Consider the following 20,874-nt stretch of genomic DNA (forward strand, 5'->3'; position numbering starts at 1 on the left):
GTGCCCCCTCTGTTGCCTCCCCCCTTGTATCCATCCATCCGTGCATGGCGTGTATGAAAACCCTAGTGGCCATCTTTTCTGGTCAATCTAATGCTTGGGATTGTCAGGATGAACCGTAATGGACACGGGGAAGAGTTGCTAGATGTTTTTTGGGAGATTCTGAACAACTTGAGTCCTGCACTTTTTTTTCCAATGGTGCTCAAACCTCAACCTGTTGAACCTGATCTGTAATTAGAACAATTTTGGATTATTTGTCTTCACTGTTCTCTGAATTCCATCCTGCGTTTACTTATGATTCAAAACAATGATTTCAAAATGGCAAATGGACATTGATGGAAAACTGGAAAATAGCATTTTTTTGTTGTTGACTATACTCAATTTCAAGTCTGGATGCTGTCTGTTGCTTCTCGGCACCAAATTCAATACTGTTAGTGTGTGAACGTGGTTTAATGCATGAGTGATTCTCTCTCGTTCTCCTCGCTGTTGCTCTCTTGCTTTTATCCTGCCATCTCTAAAACCGTCGGTTTACTCTGACAGATGTTTGCGAGCATGTGTTTGTTCGAGTGTTTTCATTTGGGTGTGATTGATCGTGAAATGTGTTTACAGCACCACAAGCCTCTAAAGGTCACGGGGATGTAATATATTAAAGTCTGTTTGTGTCTGTCAATACCGTCTGTACAGTCTGTCAGTTATACTTTGGCACAATTAAGTTCTATTCTAGTTTATTTCCACTCTCATTTTCTTCTCTTATCTCTACGTCTTTCTTCATCCGTCACTTCTGTGCTCTAATTCAACATGACAAAAGTATTTGTTTCCGTTGCCTTTCATTACCCAACCTCTGTCACGCTCATCTCTCCCCTTTGTTTTCGACTCTCCCTCCCCCCATCTCCTCTCAATTACATGTCACTTTTATAATATCTCTATCTATAATCTCTCTGCCTTTCCATCCTAACCTGGTCTGCTGTCTTTCCATCCCCCCCCCCTCCCTTCCCTCTCTGCTCCACTTTATGTTTTGCGTCTCGTTAACCCATTCGTCCTCTCTCTCATCTAGTCCACGGCTTCATCAGCGGAGGACAACAAGTCTCAGCTCTCCATGAGGCCCCAAACCCCACAGGGAGAAGGAGGGGAGTTATACGAGGTTGACGGACAGGTTGTGTGGAACAAGGCCGCCCCCCTCCCCACCCCGGAAGAGAAGATGAGGCTGGCGGCCCGGGCCGTTCCCACAGACATAGTTCCCATCAATGTCACAGGTATGACTTCTTGGCAACTGCATCCATCCAACCATTTTTTTGTCCATATCTCTATCACCACCGAGTAGCGACCAGTCCCCATCACCGTTGGTAGTGGAAAATAAATCTCCTGGTTCCCTAGTTTCATATTGAATAGCAACGTAGAAAGATCTAACTACTTTTAGTTTGATCCTTTCTCATTCATCCCCGGTGTTTATTCTGTAACATCAACCTCTAATAACATCTTTTTTTTTGTTTGTCTGTTGCTGACATTCTTGTACATTTTCTTGATTGCCCTTTTACTGAGAGCTAAATGAAAAGATCAATCTAAATGTCATGTCTGTGAGTTTATTAAAGAGATAGCTCTATGTCATGTTTAGCCTAGCGTAGGACAGCGCCTCCATCAAAGTACAGCTGAGTTACCGATGATTTTTTTATTGGTCTTCTAATTTAATTCTCAGTAAGAAAGCAAAAAGGGAAATGTCGGACTGTTCTTTTAACCACACCTCTGTGGCTGAGTTGATATAGACTTATCAATTATTGTATCCAGTCACCCACAGAGGGAAAAAAAGCTGCGTATGTGTCAGTCATGGATGTCTGCCTCTCCTCCTGCAGTCCTGTGTATATTCTCCTCTCCCATCGTGCTTCTTGCAGACTGACCTTCACCTTCCTTCATGCATGTGTGAGCGAGCGTTTGTGTGTGAAAACCGTTTGACAGCTTATCCCAGGGTCAAGACTTTTCACTTCCTTTATGTCAGATCACAGGGCGTTTGACAGATAGACACGGCAATAATGTGTCAATGCAATTCCCCCGTTAGCACGTCACATTTTTCAGTGCCGTCTGCTACACACATACGTATAGATCTAACGTCTCATTCTGCCTATTGTGATGATTAATATATTACACCGTGGCTTGTGTGATGTTTCACTCACAAGCTAGTTATTTAGGAACAACAGCTGCAAGGACTCCAAAATGGCAGTTCAGTATCATCATCTGACCTTTGCTGTTGTCAAGGTCAATATAACGGCAATCCCGCTGTCCTTCAGACACTAATAAGTGCTAAATGTTGTCCCACGCCACACAAATCACCGTTGACTCCGTCTCCTGTCGCTTTACATTACTGAGAAAGAGAGAGGACGCACACATGCAGACGCGGAGAGAGATCAGGGACTTTTCTGTCACTTTGAGGAAGAATATGATAGACACCAACTGCCCTCATATCAATTCCTATTTCCCTAACGCCTGCAGGCTGTCACCAGCTAGCCAAATAGCAGAAAGAAGAGCAATTCCTAGTGAGATATATTACTCCTCCTTCAGGGAAGCTGGACAGAGAGGGATATTGACAATAATGAATCCCTGTGTGTCTGCGTGTGCATGCTTCACCTCATGTCTGTCCTGTGCATGTGTGTTTTTATGATCAGAGCATGCACTCTACATCTCACATGTCTTCATTCACTTATATTCAGGATTGGAAATGAACACAGACCATCAACCAGTGCTTCAGATATTTTCTGTTTTAACCATTAAGCTTGGAGTAATTTCTCTCTTCCTCCAGTGGAATAATGCAACTCTATCTGTCAACAGTTTTTAGGAGAGCCAATATGTCAGCTAATACCAGATTTTTACATGTCTCTATTGGTCTCTATTGGCCTATAAGTAACAAGATGATGCAGTACAGAAATGCCAAATTAGGACTGATGAAATTTAGAAACTGTCAGCATTCGTGACTGTAAAAATGCTGCACTTGAGAATAAAACTGAAAAATACCCCAGAAGGTTTTATACTTAGAAAAAAATACTATTGGATTATTTATCGTCAATATTATCATATTGTTATATTTTTAAGGTATCAACCTCAAAATCAGTGTTGTTTTCAGTTTAGTGTCTTAGTTTTAGTCCCTAAGTCCCTTTCGGTCAAGCGATGTTGCTTTGTCTCAAAACCAAGGCAAATAAAAACAAAAACTATCTGTATGGTCCCACTTGAACTGACACTTTAGGTTTTCTACCCTGTTAATGTTGCATGTTTAAGTAAAAAAAAAAAAACTTTCTGCATGTTGTTGACTTTGTTCCTTCCTAACTAACCGACTGCTCTTTGCCTGTGTGTTCGCCTGCCTTGCTCTCGCCCTCCCGGCCACCAGGGGCAGTGTTTGACCGACAGGCGAGCATCCGGCGCTCCCTCATTAACACTGACACCGTGTCCCGCCGGCCCAAGAAGGTCAAACGCAGAAAGACTATATCAGGGCTGCCTGACAACTTCAACCATGACCTAGGTATGGATCACTGTGGGTCAACGTGTTGCCCTCTACTGTCCACAGACCTGTACCAACACTCTGGACAAGCATCCCTCTTTTTTTCATTACAGCAAATAACCATAAAGGTTATTGCCATCTATGGCAAGTAACTGTATACAATGATTGGAGAATGAACTCCTCCTCCTCCCCCCCTAGTATTGTTCTGAGGGAGAAAATGACACATGCAAGTCCACAGTGTTGGATCAAGGCCCTGCAGATGTTCAGTATTTCAGTTGTTCACCCCAAGTGTCCTCATTCGCTCTCCTCCACCCTGTTTAACTGTAACCACAGCCAAGGATCAGTAATGAAATCATTTTCAGTAGATTTGTGCTTTTAATTTAGCCCCTTTTCCTCCTCTAGAAACTTTTGCGCTCATTTTAGACTTTGCCTGTTGGAAAATAATATCACATAGGAGAAGTGTAGTCCAGGGTTTGCCATTCTTTAATACGTTTTGTGCCATAATCTTTCAGCTTAACTTTCTGCAGTCCTATTTCTGTGAATTGTGTGTGTTAATTGTGTGTCCATGCTGCCTTAATCCTGGGGCCATATTGATAATCTTAGCATGTCTGTCAAGTCGCGTCTGCCATTCTTACCATGCGTGTCCAACATGTAATGATAATAAGACAATGGGCCCCCTGGTCATGGACGAGGCCCCACAACCCTCATCATTTTCAGAACATATGATCCTCAAAACCTCCAAACCGATGAAAGCCACAAAACAAATATGAAGTATCAGAGGTCCTCTACTGGGCTGAGCTGGGTGTTAAGCAAGCACTAAGCTTTTTAAGCAGACACTGCTGTGCTGACGACACCGCACGGCTGATGTACACGTCTCTGAGCTGTAGGACGGCTGCAGCGTTTAAGGAGAATGTCATGTCTCTGTGCGATAAGATCACCAAGGCTGATAAGAAAGGAGCTTTAAAATCTGGTTAGTGAGCAGCTGACGACAGCCTCTGAATGTCATGATTACTGGGCCAGGGTAATTGTCCCAGTGCTTCATCCCTCCCTGTCCTCGCACAAGAGCTGCCTGCGAAGTAGACCTGCAGCTTAATCTATCGCAGCAGCAACAGCAGCAGCCGAGCTGTCACTCCAGCTTTAGGCATAGGAGTAAGGGATTGTATATGTGGTTTCAGAGGGAGAGGGAGCGAGGAGGGGAGGACGAGAAAAGAGAGGACGCAAGAGTGTGTGTATGTTTTTGGGATACGAGCATCAACAGGAGAGGCACCGCAGATGGGTGACACACTAGACATCGTCTCTTGTTTTACAACTCGTTCTTCAAATTGTTTGTTTACAAGCCGGTATGTGTCTTTGTGTTTTCTGTATTATGTCCTTGTCGAAGTCCGTCTGCATATTCTGTACGTCCTGTCCTGTATGACAGTGCATGACCATGTCACTGTGTCGATTTGTGTCCATGTATGTGTGCGTGTTTGTTGGCTGCATTGTACCTTGCCAGCTGCCTGTCCTGGACCCCGGGGGATTTTCGCTCCAGTCGGAGTGAGCCAGAATAGGAGGGGAAGCATAGTAGGGAGTCTCTCCGTCTTCCCTCATATCCTTTCCTCGTTAATGAAGAAGACCAGAAGTTATTAACGCATGAGAAGGTTACAGCTAATCGAATTAATTAGCCTCCATGTGACCATAGATTATCAAACGGTTCAGTCAAAACAGCAGAAGGCAGATGGTTAGTGGTGCAGGAAAAGAAAAAGAGGTATTCTGATCGCATGTTCATCTTATTTTCCTCCTTCCTTTGACAGCAGCAAAAGGACACGGCGGAGAACTCCGGCCGCATTCCATGTTCATCCCGGGACAGTACTCCACCTTGGGCAGAGTTGGGAGCGTCAATTCAGCGCTCCGACGTTCAGACACCAGAGACTCTGGCTGCCAGACAGAAGAAATAAAGGTTGTACCCCCGTCCATGAGGAGAATCCGGGCTCAGAGAGGACAGGGAATTGCTGCTCAAATGGCCGGCATTTCTGCTTCCTCCTCAACAGGAAGTATTTCCATCTCGAGTAGTGACAGCTCTGGGATCCTGATGCTGCCTCAGTTTAATAGAGATCCTTCCCGGTTTCACAGTCTGCCCCGACAGGGAGCCAGGGTGTCCCTCAGTGCTGACCCCATCTATAGCAGCACCCCCATCAAGTCAGAGGAGCAAGCTACACCTCAGAGGCAGATTGGAAAGCTTCAGGTTGATGATACAGTGGTGCACATGAGAAACGTCCCAAGGACAGGAACCCTGCCCAGGCCCAAGTCCCAGGAGATGAGGGGGACGCAGGCCAGTGATTGGGCTGGTGGCCCAGCATGTGTGGTCTCCCCACATGCTGCCTTTTCCACCTCACTCATCCCCAACGCCACCATGTCTAGCTCCTCTGAGGTCATTACCCTCAACACCTCTGGCCAGCTCCCCCATTCCGCAGCTTCAGTTTACCCGACAGCCCGACCGCTCAGTCTGGCTTCCTCCACCAACACGGATCCCATGATCTCCAGTCCAGCAGCCTTTAACCACAGCTCCACCTGCCCAGCCTTGGTCACTTCTACCCCCACGTATACAACAAAAGATGGCGGTCTGGACGTTACAAAACCTGGTAGCGAGTCAGGTCACTCGGACAGCAGTATGCACAGCCACAGCACCTTGGCACCCACGCCGCCATCCTGTCTGCCAGAGGAGCAATGGATCTACGACACTCCAGAAAATGTGGTGGTTCCGCACCGCACGCTCACCTCCAGCTGCTCCACTCCTATAAACCACCTGTACAGCAGCCTGGATCTCTCCTCCAGGACCACTACTGACTCCAGCTCCGTTTATTCCCAAGACAATGAGGGATACTTCACTTCCATGCACCTGGACTCAGGCCTGCGCTCTCGCAGCCATGGCAGTGGGCCTAGTGCAACGCCTGGACGGGCCACCAGGCACAGCATGTACGAGTGCCGCGAGATGGCCAATCAGGAAGACTCTGGAAGCGTGTACAGTGATCGCTCGCTGTCCCGCAGCATCTCCCTCCGCAAGGCCAAGAAGCCTCCGCTGCCCCCGGCTCGTACTGACTCTCTTAGACGCAAGTCTGCTGCCAAAAAGCCCCTTGGGGGCGTTAACGCACTCAGCGGGGCTAAGGAGCCAAACGGAGCCATGCTCAATGAGACTCTAATTGCCAGCTTGCAGCAGAGTCTACAGATGGGGCTGAGAGGAGGGAAGGGGAAAGGGGCTTCACCCTCTTCACCCTCTCACAGCCCGAGCAGTGACTACGATGACCCTTGGGTGCTACGGCCACGCAGTCAGAGTAGCATCAGTGCGGGCAGCTCGGCAGCATCATTAGCAGCTAACGCCAACTGTGGCGGTGTGTCTAACGTGTACTCGCTGTGCCACGTGACGCCTGCTCACAGTGACACCAGCAGCCTGCGCTCAGACTATGCCGATTCCTGGGGCTACTACATGGACTATCCTCGTAACCATGGAGACCAGAGGGCGCAGACCCCTCCGGCCCCCGCCACAGATAACATGTTGACTGGGGCTCACCCAGGAGAATTACACAATGGAGGTGAGATGCTCAACAGCAGCCAGACCACTGGAGCTCAAGGCCAGGTGGGAGGGGTGACAGTGAAGCCCAAAATGTCCACCTCCTCACCAGACAGGGTGCACAGGCTGACCTCCCCATCTAGTGGCTACTCTAGCCAGTCCAACACCCCCACAGCTGGAACCCCAGTGCCCTCGTTCGTCAGGTCCATGTCTCCCTCAGGCAGCCGGCCCAAGCCCAAAGTGCCCGAGAGAAAGTCATCTCTCCTCTCCTCCGTATCCATTTCCTCCTCTTCCACCTCCCTTTCCTCCTCGGACTCACTAAAAAGCTCCGGACCTGCTCCACCACCACCTCCGCCCTTGCCCCTCTCCTCCTCTTCAGCTCCCACCACTCCTCTCAGTCCGCCTCCACCCTTCCCTCCCCCTCTACCGCCATGTCCCGGGGCAGGCGCTCCTCTGCCAGTTTCCCTGCTACCAACCACTCCGCAGGGTGCGATTTTGAGTCCACCCCCTGCTTGCTCCAACTCCCCAGAATTCCCTCCTCCTCCATCCCCTGAAATGCTAATCCACCCCAGTTCATCCTTCAATGGGAGCTTCAGTCCTCCCCCTCCACCTCCCCCGCCCGTCCCCTCTATGGGGCCCCCTCCACCTCCTCCACTGCCTGCTTTTGCCCCGCCTTCTTCCTCCCCGTCTTTTGTGAAGACAGCGAAATATGCCCCTAAACCTGCTCTTCCCAACAGCCCCACAAAGTCTCCCAAACCACTCATCACTCCGTTTGCACTGCAGAGTGTGCAGCTCCGCTCTGTTAAACAGCCAGAGAAGAAGATTAACGACAAATCCAACGACACCAAAGTTCAAGAAACGGGGTCGGACCGCCTTGAGGTTCTAAAGCCCCAGACCCTGGAGAAGTCTCACTCCCTGCAGAAACCCGCTGTGATACACCTGTCAAACTGCTCCCCGGAAGAAGATTCACGCAAATCGGCAGAATCACCTGTGTCAAAGCTTCTAGAAGAGCTGTCTTTAGACAGCAGTATCACTGAAGACGCACCATTTACTTCTGTCATCAATGGAAAAGCTGAGGATCAGAGTTACTTTCTCTTCAATGGAAAGGAAGGACGTGAATCATGGCCCGGTCCCCCACAGAGCTCTAATACCTCTCCTGTTAAACAGCCCCCAGTGGTTTCCAAGAAACCCCAAATGTCTTTTCTCCCACCGTTTATCCCCCAACCAATCAATGAACATGTTCCATCTCAGCATGAGGACAATAACCTGTCACAAATAGAAGACCAAGTCGATGCGCCGCAGAGACCAATACAGACGGAAACAAATGACCGTAAAAGTGAGCAACGAGAGGAAGAGGAAAGTTCAGAGAGCTCCGAGGGTCAAGGAGAAAGCATTGAAACATCAACAGTAACGCAACACGAGTCTTCTGATTCTGCCAGCCAGTCAAGTCTCGACCATGGACTATGTGCCAATGGAGAGGCTGATGAAGACGAGGAGGAGGGAGATGGAACAAGTAGTACAACCGGATCCATCAGCTCCAAGGAGGACGACAATGGTGAGTCTGACTTCAATACTTTTTTTATTTCATCAACTTTTGTTATCAAGTCAAAAACAGACATTTGTGAGAACAATGATTTCAAACGGGTCGAAATCTTCATTTACTAATTAGTTAAGCTCTTCATCCTGTATGGTTAGTAGTGATGCAGCTGCCTGCTAGCTGTGTGGCCAGCTCCCCCATGTAGCTGTGAAATTAGTTTTGCCGTCCCGAAGCAAAGGATCCAAACTTCAAACTACAAGCTTTTAAAGATTTGAAAACTGTGAAACTAGCAGCGCAGGAGAGACTGCTTATCACTGGGACAGCACTGCTGCAGCCTCCCAAATTCATCCTCCTCTACATTTGATACGCAGAGATCTCTTGTGGCTACTGTCCCTTCGATTTTCCCGCATTGCTTTTTTTTTTTTCAACCCCAGCCTCCACCGTCTACCCGACTGCTCTCCACCACCCGTCCTTATTTCCAAATATCCATTTATGCCTATGTCTCTTCTTTGCTGTTAATCTCTCATCCTAAGTCTGTCCTACTCAACCTCTCTCTCAGTCCTACTCCCTATCTCTCTGAGGTAAGGGAGGGGGCAAGTGTCCAGGGGGGATGCTTTTCCTGGCTGGAGGCAACGGGGGAGGGGCTCTATAGTATCAGAGGGGAGGGGAACAGATCTGGTAAGGGGGATGGCGGGGAAGAGGGGAAAGCGTGCAGAGAGACTGCCTGCAGTGGCTCAGGCAGTCGAAGCACAGACGTGAGCGTGGAGGGTGACAGGAGGAGGAGGAGAGAGGCTGAACTAGAGGAGAAGAAAACAGAGGAAATCTAGAGACAAAAAGAGAATGTAAGAAGACAGTCCAGCACCTCCTCCGTACCACTTCAGGTTTCATAGGCAGCCAGGTTAACGCGACGTGATTGGTGGACCCATGAGTGTGTGTTGTGCTGAGTAAACCTGAAGTGTGTGTGTGTGTGCTTCTTGTAACTGTGTGTCTATGTGTTGTATCTGTCAGGTGACGTGTTCTACTCCAGTACGGCCGAATCGTCTCCGGCCCGGTCAGCCAACGGGGCCTCCGAGGAGAAAATGGTGACCCCGACTCCTACACGGCCCCGAACCACAGAGGACCTTTTTGCCGCCATTCACAGGTACCATGATGCATTTCTCTCCTTTTACGCCTCTCGTCACTTACTTATTTGCTTCAACTTCTTTACTCCTGACCTGCGCCAGCTCCTGGGATATAATTTCATTTTACAGAGCTTGTTTGTTTTACTCTAGTCATTCGGTTTCCTGTTTGTTTTTCCTCTCTGATTTCCCTCTTTTTCATCCCCACATAAACCACAATGTATCACCCTGAAGTCCAACCCCCCCCCCCCCCCCCCCCCTTCAGTCGTGATTTCTCTTTTCCCATCTCCACCCCCTCCTCCACCTCTCAGTCATAACTTTACCCAGCGCTGTCCCATCTGCAAGCATACATATCTGTCAAATAGCTGGTCTCTGGAGTCTTCCAGCCCAGAGTGGCTTTTTTTCTGGCCAGCGCAGAGACGGATTCAAGAAGCAAAACGAGTCAGTAGTCACATGTTTATCAAGGCATCTGTGTTGGTGAAGTCATTTTAGCGTTGCTCATTCTCAGCAGGAGAAAACGGCTTCATCCATTATTTAACTCCTCGACACCCTCGGGTCCTAATCTAGGTTAGAGGCCACCAGAGATATTAATCTCTTTTTTTTCTTCCTCTCTATCTCTTTCTTTCGTACACACTGATATATATTGCATACGTGCTCCTGCACTTCAAAGGGAGCACACATAAATTTCTCATGCCTCCCGCCAGTTTGTGTTTCACGGTCACGTGCGGCGGCAGTCGGAGTTCTCTTGAGCATCACAGGATTTCATTTCACGGGATTTTATTTCTGCTGGCAACAGATTGTCGCTGTATTTATGGTGCACACGTCACGTGTGCAAGTGTGATTTATAGCGCAGTTTAATTGGACGACAGGATTGTGTAAGAACGTGCGCATAAACCTCACAGTGGCACTGTGTTGGTTTGTCACTTGCTTCGCTGCTCTCCTCCACGTTTGCACCTCTGTAGTCGAGTACATATAGAATCATTTTACAGGTTTTTGATGGGGGGGAAGTCAGGAAATTAGCGGAATTAACAACTGTTTCCTCTTCCCGTCTCCCCTCTCCAGTAGCTTTATATTCCACTCATTTCACCTCCACCTCGTCTTCTCATCAGAGAAGGACACTTAATGAAATGCCTCCACAGCAGCAGCATAAAATATGACCAGTCTCTGGAGGGAGATCCTCTAAACCAAATGTAATACAGCCAAGAGAAAGAAATCGATTGAGCGCTCCGGGACGCGTCTTAAATTGCAGCCTCGTTTATCCGTTGCTGAGATCGGCGGTCGCCGTCTTCGTTGACCGAGTTCAGGTGTGTGAGCATCTGCACGTGTATATGTGTGTGAGAAAAAGTCTTATGTAATGCTAATGTGGCGAGGGAGTTGCTGGATGGAGGTTGAATTTAGGGCACAGACGCATATTTTGCAGTCTTTTCTAAAGCAGAAAGCGGATTCTCTCACACCCCCAAATTCTCCCTCTTGTTTGACCTTCACAAGTATATTCTCCACAGGTTTGTCCTTTTATGCAATTATTCCTTTCTGCATTTGATCCCAGGATTAAGGATTTTGTCTCACTCTGTCCTTCACTGCTCCCTTTACTTTGAGCGTCAATTCGCTCTGCCTTATCACAGAATCTGTATTTGTCATGTCTCTCTGTCTCCCCCCCTCCTCCTTTCTTCCTCCTTGTGCAGAGTGGGCATGCAGTGGGTGGGTGCATTCTTTCTTGAGAGGTGCGAAGTGGCAAGTAGCCCTTTAATTAGCAAGGCTTTTTTTTGTTGTTGCGTTGATTCTACTTTTGGATTAGAAACCGTAATCCCAGAGTGCACCCCCCCCCCCCCCCAAAACACAGATTAATAAGGACGTTTCCCTGCTAGCACTAATCCCCTGTATTCTGCCAGTTGCAGCTTTATTGCTATGCTTTGGTGCAGGAGTTATAGACGGTGTCGGCAGCGTGGTGCAGTCAACCACGCCGATACCCCCTATTGAGAGGAGGCTGGGTTGTCCATGTGTGATTACACGTGCTTTGGGCATTTTTCCCAGTTTGGGTTTTTTGATTAATTTCATTGTGCTGCGTCTGAGCTTTCCTGCAGAGTTGCAGCGTCTGCAGCTTTTCCTGTAAAAACTCATTGGATTTGTTTAAGAAAATATAACTCTCATTATTGCCATCCCTTCTGAGCATCCATGCCACTCACTGCTCCTGACGGTTTTACCGCTTTAAGATCCGTGCTGTGACGCATGATTGCTGGGGGCAGTGCTGACATATGGCAAATTTGGGACACAGATTGAGGTGTGTGGGCCAAGTATTTTAAGTGCATTTTTATTCTTCTTTAGCGCCAACAACACGGAAACATTTAAGGTTGGGTTCAGCAGTTTACTGAAGGCTGCTCAGTTAAATGAATTCCAATGTGCTGCAGCCAAAAGTTTGAATCATTCATGTTTATTTTTGACTGCCCCCAACAGGCATTTCTTCCTCCTCTTCCACTACTTCAACACTTAATTGCCCTTAAATTATTCACCTATTACAAATGTAATAACCCTGCTTTCACTCACTCGCTCGCTCCGCAGAATGACAAGCATGTAATTATTGTGATTTCCACATCTTACCCTAGGTCCAAGCGCAAGGTCCTGGGTCGTAAGGAGTCTGAGGAAGAGAAGACCCGGTCAGGGAACCACCCACCGTCTCCACCCGTCACCCCGACAGGCGGGTCCCCGGGGGTGGTGTCCTCATTGCCCCGCCAGACGAGCTCCATCCAGCGCAACCTCCGCAAGTCCTCCACCAGCAGTGACACCTTCAAGGCCCTCCTCCTGAAGAAGGGCAGCCGCACCGAGACCAGCTTCAGGATGTCGGCCACTGAGATGCTTCGCACCACTGACCCTCGCTCCCAGAGGCCGTACTCCGAGTCAGCGTTAGACTCCCCCGCTGCCTCCCCCTCCGCAATGATGTCACCACACAGTCCCTGCTCCTCCCCCGGCCGTGGTAAGAGGGCAACAGATGAGTGGAGCCGCTACGAGGCCTTGGCTCTGTCCTCGCCGACTTCATCGTCCTTCTCAATGAGCGGGTTCAAGTACGGGCGCTCGCGTACACCGCCCTCTGCTGCCAGCAGCAAGTACAACGCGCGGTGCCGAATCCTTAGCAGCCCAATGACAGTGATCTGTGAGCGCGAGGGGGAGCTGGCTGAGAGCGAGTACGGAGACACCGCAGAAAGTCTGTCCCCACTCAATAACTCCAATGGCACTTTGTCTGAAGAGAGCAGAAGTTAAAGAGCAAGCGCCGCCCCTTTGATACAGGGAGCCGAACTCACTCGTCATAACCAGGTAAGGGCAGGAAGAGAAGCCAATAGAAGGCCCTCCCGAGACACCTTCCTGAGCCCCAGCCCCTCGCCGATGCCTCTGAGGGTGCGAACATGTCAGGTCCTGATATGAGGTCAGAGGTCGCTCAATCACGGACCAGGCTGAACTTCGTCTGAAATGGGGAACTGGGTTCTGCTGCAGCTTTTCAAGACTCCCGTTAATTTCACTTTGTTTGGTGACTCATCCTTTTGTCATGTTTATCTTACGGCCTGGTGTTCTTAGTTTGTTTTCCATTTGTTTTGCTGTTTTTTACTTTATCTTGTCATTAACACACAGGAACCTTTTCAGTTTCTTTGAAGGGCAACGATAAGATGGTTAACTAATGTGAATTGAAGGAATTGAAAAGTCATACGTTGCAACGTCGCTGCTGTGGTGATGAGTAGCTAAGGCGGTTGGAAAGAGTGGAATGTAGAGGCGTGCTGGACGGGGCCGCCTTGTGCAGCTTCTGCTTTTCTTCTGTTGGCTCTGGAAAACGCTTGAGAGCACCACGGTTTGCAAGCGTTGGCGGCAAACAACACACAATATTGTGGAAAGAACCCAAGGGGAGCGTGGTACAGCAGGCAGCTCCACGGTACAACTTCAGCTACGCTAAGCACCAGGTTTTGCTTTCTGCTCTTAGGTCAGAGGTTACGTTTGCAGAGCTGGTATGTTCAGTGGTCCATAGGAAGTGCAGAGGGTTCAGTGCTGTCACCTAGTGATGGCCCGGGAAGTAAAACAACTGTTGAGTTCCAAGAAACTCAACAGAAAACAGCAAATTTACTCTGTAGAAAGGCTCATAAAACCTCTATTGATTGAATTTTTAGTTTGTAGATTTTGCACTGTGCATAGATCTCTTTCTTTGTTTAAGACTTTAAAAAGTATGTTTTAAAGATTGTTTTTAATAAACAAGTGATGTCATGACGTGTTTGGGAGTTAAATATATATCTATAAATGTAAACGCAGAAATTACATTAGAAGAAAATAATATTATTCTGTCCGGGGGGTCGTTAAGTGATCATGTTGGTTACCAAAGAGCTGAAACATTTTAACTGCTGGCCGTTAGTCTGGAAGTGAACACAATCTGGGAGCGTGACCACTAGTCTGGCACCCTGCATACGGTCCAGTCGCCGCGGAGTTTGCTGAGACCTACTAGAAGCTTTTTAGGGCTGAAATGATTTCTTTAATACTGTTGACCTTTCTGCTAAGTTCATCCTTTTGCAGTTTTATATGCTCCTGTATGTAAATATATAGAGAAAGGGAGTTTTAAGTAACATTTCGACTTATTTTCAGACTGTACATTTTTTTTTTAGAGCACTGTTTGCTGGAGTGGTTTCCTCTTTTGTAGAATATTTATTTTCACATAGCGGGGCTGCAAAAAGGTGTCACAGTCCGAGTCAACCAGCAACGGTGATGCTTAGGAGGACCAAACTTTAACGCTGATCCCACCAGGGCATTTATTTCTTTTTAAAAGGTGCTTCACAGTAACAATAAAAATGCAATGTCATTATTTATGCTGAAGCCTTCTACTGCCCGTAATCTCGAGTCTTGCGAAGCCCATGCTGGTGCTCACAGCTGAGTAAATGTGGTCTCTTCCGAGTCATAAACCGGGGTGACAGGCCTGAGACTTAATAACCTCCTTACAGCCATAACACCCTGTGGTTTAATCACCTGTGACCAAAGTGCGTCTCCCAGCTCCCGCCCGGGCCATGATTGAGCACTTGGGGCCCGGCCCCTTCTCATGACAGGAAAAACGTTTAAATGGCAGAGAGCTTGTGAGGAGACAGGAGGACGGAAGAAGTAGTGGGAGTGGAGCCGCTGACGCTCTTGTGTCTGTCTGTGTAATAAAAACAAGGTGATATTTAAAGAATGGGTTTCTGTGTCATTATCTCTGTGTGTGTGTGTGTGTGTGATTCAGAGTCATCGGCCAGCCCAGCACCCTAAATCACAGCCTCATTAGTGCCGTCGCCATGGCACCCACACTCGTCTGTCATCTGGAAAGCTGCAGATATTTACCCCTCCCCTCCCCTGTGGGGTCATCAGTTATGTCTCCTTCTGGACATCCTATTAGGAGACGGACTACAGGCTCAGCCCACAGCAGACCTTCACTCTGACTGCAGAGCAACTGTACAGTTCGTGGCCCACGATTGAAACCTCAACATTCCCCCGCAACGCCTCCGCACGTCCAGTGTTCGTTCCCAAGGGCACACAAACACCGACCGCCTCTGAGTTGTTACCCTCCACCGACTTTTGGTTAGCCACCTGCTCCCTGACGCCGTGTCCATCTGGCTGTCAGACAGGAATCAATACCAACTCCTCCCGGCCATAATCACACCGTTGACACATCAATGCTTCCCCTCTGGTTTAATATTCAAGACCCTCCGTGTGAGGAGGAGATAAATAAAGTGCAGGAATAGAACAGTCATCACCCGTACTGCTCTAGTCATAATCGTGTATGAAGATTAGTTAAATCCAATTAAATTATTATAGAAAAACCTAAATTTAATACAAATTCAAAGAAAACAAGTTTTGGCAATTATCCTAATTTTCAATATGAGATGTAAAAAGAAGATTTTCACAAAATGCCAGTCCAGTTTGTATGTCAACAGATACGTTTTGACGTGGATGTAAATCCAGACTCAAGGTCTCCGACAGGCTGGAGGGCGAAGATAAAGTTAAATACACGACTAGTGTTCGAAATAGAACAGCAAGCCTCATTATACATTTCCTATCTGCAGTAACGTTTCACCTGACTGAGCACGGCCAATGAGATCGATCCGTCTGGTGAACAACAGACCGTGTGTGTGTGTGTGTGTGTGTGTGTGTGTGTGTGTGTGTGCGTGTGTGTGTGCGTGTGTGTTCAGAGGATAAAAAAAGGTGTAATTTCTGCTGAGCGTCTGAACACGATATTGGGAACAATCCTGCTACAAATAAAAAAGCATGACTCAGCAGACACGAAGCAGACGACGCTAGAGTGAGAAGGTGAGAGAGGATGAAGGGCGAAGTGAACTGTGTGGAGGATTTATAAAACTGACAAAAGGTCACGATGATACGAGCGTGGAGTATCAACTACAGATCAGCACTGAATTTTTCGCCAGTTTCTGGCTCAAACTACTTTTTTAAGATACTTTTATACCATCTCAAAATAGCTGACATGATTACACGGCGAAGATGGAGGTAATAAATGATCAGAATCAGTCATTTCATGTTTGTATTTATTATTGATGAGATCATACATTCTTAAACATCATTTAGAGGGAGGTGATATATCACATGATTCATACACCAGTGCAGTGCTTATGCATTTCCCTCATGAAGAACCATGTAGTCTCCCTTCTTCAGGATTAAAAACACATTAAGGCTCATACAATATGCTCTCTAAATATGATGATTCATATCATTTCATGTATAAACGGAAGTAAACTCAGGCAGGTATGGCTGGTCCAGCTTAACCATGACTCAGTGGCTCATCATAACCAGTGTGATGGTGGTGACAGTAATCAGATAAACAGCAGGAACTCCTGCTGTCAGAGATTGCAGTTTATCTGAACCCTCCCGTTAGTACACTGAAAGCATTACTGGTAGTTGGAATCCCTCCTCCTGTCCAAACTGCCAACAGAAAAAGATCACTCTCTGGGGTGATTTCAATGTGAGTCTTCTGTGTGTAAATACTTTCAAAAGTTCAGGCAAGTCATACAAAATTATCTCTTTGTGTTTTCACAAAGTGTTGCCCAGCTGAGCTGCAGTAACACAAAGATGGAGAGAGATAAAAACTACACTGACTCTGTTAAAGCCTCATATTGGTTTTGGCTCAGTTTAAGAGTGTTTGTACACCGACTGTGGATTTTGTCCCCCATCGTTAAGCAATCCCTTTGCAGCCAGTGTGGACAGAAGGAACAATTACTGCTTTATGACTTTAAGCTACAAAAACGTGAACCTTTCCCCTTGTTTCTTCATCATACACTTCATCTTTTTATATTAATGTTTACGTGAAAACACATTCAGGAGGCACCACATCATTGAAGCTACATTCAAGAATAACTGAATTAATAGCAATTAGAAAAAAAATAGTGTCTTTTCAACATGTCATTCATAAAAAAAAAAACAGGCACTTGTGGTTTTCCCATGACCAGATGCACCTGATGATACAAGTGTTTCCTGACTACTTGGCTCCACCTGCTGGACATATTGTCCTACTGTATCCTGTTTTTTCCATGAGGTTTATTTGTTTATGATGACCTCTTAGAGTTCCTATAATCATGTGTTTGCTCCCTTTGTCAAGAATTTTAGTGAGTATAATCCAGTCACCTTTAGTCAAAGGAAATAGTTAAGTATAAGTATGGTATACTATATAGTATAACAGTAAAAAAAATCACAATATTTTTATAATAGCATGATTTTCTTCCCCCTTTGGTCAATGATACCACATGATGGTGTAATTTCATTTCTTCTAAAATGGGACTATTTGACTGTTGTTGGGTGTTGCACGACCTTCAAACGTCCTAATCCTGCTCCTTCTTGAGCACCCAGACCTCGTTCCTGCGGTTGGTGAGTTTGAAGGGACTGTCGTACCCGGCTGCGTAGAACGGCTTGTCGACGTACTGGACCCCGTCCCGCTGCAGGCTCTCCATTAGTTTCAGGAGCTCCTCACGCTTCACGTTCTCATTAGAGAAACCACCGAATGTCCTGGAAGAAGAAGATGTCAAATCTTAATTACTTCACTTCTACCTGTACCGACATCACCTTGAATGACTCTACCTGACATAAGCCGTGAACTCCTTTCTGTGCTCCACAAACACGTCTGGGTCGCTCGGCTCCGGCGGACTGTCCTGATGCTCTTCTGGGATGTAGAAGGACACCGTGAACTGAGATTCACAGGCGGGGCCGGCGCCGGGGTCCACGCGGCACGTCACGGGAGCCGTCATCTCCACTTTCACCTCTGTGGAACAAGGGAATGGAAATTGCATTTTAAATCAAATATTTTGATATATTAAATAATATCTTAATAATATATTTTTTAAATAACACAAGCAGAAAACGTGAAAAAAAAGAGATTTTTATTTTATTATTATTATTTTCTTTTCCACAACATACATAGGCTGCACCCACATGGCATTTTAGGAACTTAATGGGTCAAACTCACTGTTGTGGTTGTTGCCCTGGATGTATTTGAAGAGACAGCGGAAGCCAGAGTTCATGGCTGCGTCCCACTGCATGCCACTCAGAGAGGTGCTTATCCATTTAGTGGCATGGTAGGTGCGAATCTCATAGTCTTGCCCCTGCAAAACATTTTAATCATGAAGTTAAATGTCAGAAACTGGTGGACAATCCCCATGTTACACCTTCTGTGAGCAGATAAGTTATTTTGACTATATTGCCACTGCGAGCATCTTTACTACATCACAAACTGATTTTTTTTATAGCCTTTACAAATAAAAATCATGACTCCACAGAAAAGCTAACTATAGATGAGTCATCTATTTTAATAGTTTTTACAACAACCTGTGCCCATCAGGACATCCCAAGGTCACATCTTCTTTTTTTCACCTTTACTTACTAAAAATTAACTACAATAAAAGCAGCAATGTGGTTTAGCTGGAACCAACACGTTTTGACATCTTTGGTAAACTTAATAAATGTGCTTTTCAGAACCAATTAATTTTCGACAATGTATATAATAATAAATATAAATAAATAATTATATAAATTGTATTATATAAATTGCCAGAGGCTACGTCCTCATACGTTTTTGTGTTATCATAAGTTCACAGCTCCAAAAATACTCCATTCGTGATGATATAAAACATACATAAGCAGCAGACACATCTCTCACAACAACCGTCGGTAGGTTTACTGTCCGTTTACACGAGATAACCCGGGAAACATTTACCTTGTTCTCCTCTGCGGTGTATTTGGGGTTCTGCAGTCCGGTCGAGAACAGAACTTGTCCCACAGCTTTCAGCATGACTGGCCTTTAGATGCTCAAACCTGCGTGTTTTAAGTAAAAACCCCACAAACAATGAATGTTGTGTCGTAAGACTCGTTACGTATCCAAACGCGTTTTAGCTTGTATAACAACAAATACAAGCTCGTTTCATAATTCAGATTCGGGCTATGTAAGTATTTTCACGTCTAGCGTTAATATTTCTGTTAAAAACATATTTATCATATTCCAAACTGTAAAACAATTGCGCACGGACAGAATATGACATAATTACCTGTCAAGTTACGCTTTTGTAATCACCGTGTGACAGCGCGTTTGTTTTCATATAACCGCTTCCTGTTACACACACCGGAAACCTGGTTGGCTGAGCGAGTGTGACTTCAAAATAAGAGTCTTCATTACAACACTGATCGAAGGTCTTCACGCTGCTGTTGTGGTTACTGCTTACTATGACGTTTTCGACAAGATATATACTGACTTTTGTTCATTACTTAATGACTTGTTTCAACATACTATACTGACTTTACATGTCTTTTTTCAACGTACTATACTGACTTTACATGTCTTTTTTCAACATACTATACTGACTTTTTTCATTACTTTTTCAACATACTATACTGACTTTTTTCATTACTTTTTCAACATACTATACTGACTTTTTTCATTACTTTTTTCAACATACTATACTGACTTTTTTCATTACTTTTTCAACATACTATAGCCTACTGACTTTCTTCAACATAATGTACCATGAATTTTCAACATACCATACTGACTTTTTCATGATTTTTTTCAAAATACTATACTGACTTTTTCATGACTTTTTCAAAAATACTATACTGACTTTTTCATGATTTTTTCAACATACTATACTGACTTTTTCATGACTTTTTCAACATACTATACTGACTTTTTTCAACATAATGTACGATGACTTTTCAACATACTATACTGACTTTTTTCATTACTTTTTCAACATACTATACTGACTTTTTTCCTTACTTTTTCAACATACTATACTGACTTTCTTCAACATAATGTACGATGAATTTTCAACATACCATACTGACTTTTTCATGATTTCTTTCAAAATACTATACTGACTTTTTCAAAATACTATACTGACTTTTTCATGATTTTTTCAACATACTATACTGACTTTTTCAACATACTATACTGACTTTTTCATGACTTTTTCAACATACTATACTGACTTTTTTCAACATAATGTACGATGACTTTTCAACATACTATACTGACTTTTTTCATTACTTTTTCAACATACTATACTGACTTTTTTCATTACTTTTTCAACATACTATACTGACTTTTTTCAACATAATGTACGATGACTTTTCAACATACTATACTGACTTTTTCATGATTTTTTTCAAAATACTATACTGACTTTTTCATGATTTTTTTCAAAATACTATACTGACCTTTTCATGATTTTTTTCAAAATACTATACTGACTTTTTCATTACTTTTTTCAACATAATGTACGATGACTTTTCAACATACTATACTGACTTTTTTTCAACATACTATACTGACTTTTTCAACATACTATACTGACTTTTTCATGACTTTTTCAACATACTATACTGACTTTTTCATGACTTTTTCAACATACTATACTGACTTTTTTTCAACATACTATACTGACTTTTTCAACATACTATACTGACTTTTTCATGACTTTTTTCAACATACTATACTGACTTTTTCATGATTTTTTTTCAACATACTATACTGACTTTTTCATGATTTTTTTTCAACATAATGTCCTGACTTTGATTGTGATTGTGAAAGTGATATAATTAAGTTGCCACCCAAGCCAACAGGGGCCTCCAAACACCTTGTACAGCCATGACTCTCATCACTCAGACTACAATCCAAATCACATTTTAGCGGCAGCTAGAAGTTATT

General features: G+C 45.2%; 2 protein-coding genes across 11 annotated transcripts in view; one reads left to right on the plus strand and one right to left on the minus strand.

Moving 5' to 3' along the window:
- nhsl1b (NHS-like 1b) overlaps window positions 1–14,857 on the plus strand; it is an 89,924-nt gene extending 75,067 nt beyond the window's left edge. For 5 of the 10 annotated variants that reach the window (XM_084030063.1, XM_084030068.1, XM_084030072.1 and 2 more), the window contains exons 4-9: window positions 1,052–1,250; window positions 3,368–3,499; window positions 5,272–8,580; window positions 9,571–9,703; window positions 11,363–11,401; window positions 12,281–14,857. In XM_084030063.1, coding sequence (XP_083886189.1) covers window positions 1,052–1,250; window positions 3,368–3,499; window positions 5,272–8,580; window positions 9,571–9,703; window positions 11,363–11,401; window positions 12,281–12,932 — 4,464 coding nt within the window. In that variant the 3' untranslated portion in view covers window positions 12,933–14,857. The remainder of the gene's footprint in view (window positions 1–1,051; window positions 1,251–3,367; window positions 3,500–5,271; window positions 8,581–9,570; window positions 9,704–11,362; window positions 11,402–12,280) is intronic. The other 5 variants (XM_084030066.1, XM_084030064.1, XM_084030065.1 and 2 more) reach the window with 4 other exon arrangements.
- Window positions 14,858–17,388: 2,531 nt separating this feature from the next.
- hebp2 (heme binding protein 2) lies at window positions 17,389–19,268 on the minus strand. Its single transcript, XM_084030081.1, has 5 exons — window positions 19,217–19,268; window positions 18,889–18,986; window positions 18,142–18,277; window positions 17,757–17,937; window positions 17,389–17,684 (listed from the first exon to the last, which is right to left on the minus strand). The coding sequence occupies exons 2-5, from the start codon at window positions 18,961–18,963 to the stop codon at window positions 17,501–17,503; spliced, it is 576 nt and encodes a 191-aa protein (XP_083886207.1). The 5' UTR covers window positions 18,964–18,986; window positions 19,217–19,268; the 3' UTR covers window positions 17,389–17,500.
- Between the last annotated feature and the right edge of the window lie 1,606 nt (window positions 19,269–20,874).

The sequence above is a fragment of the Eutrigla gurnardus genome (genome assembly GCF_963514095.1).
Source record: "Eutrigla gurnardus genome assembly, chromosome: 16".
Classification (NCBI taxonomy): Eukaryota; Metazoa; Chordata; class Actinopteri; order Perciformes; family Triglidae; genus Eutrigla; species Eutrigla gurnardus.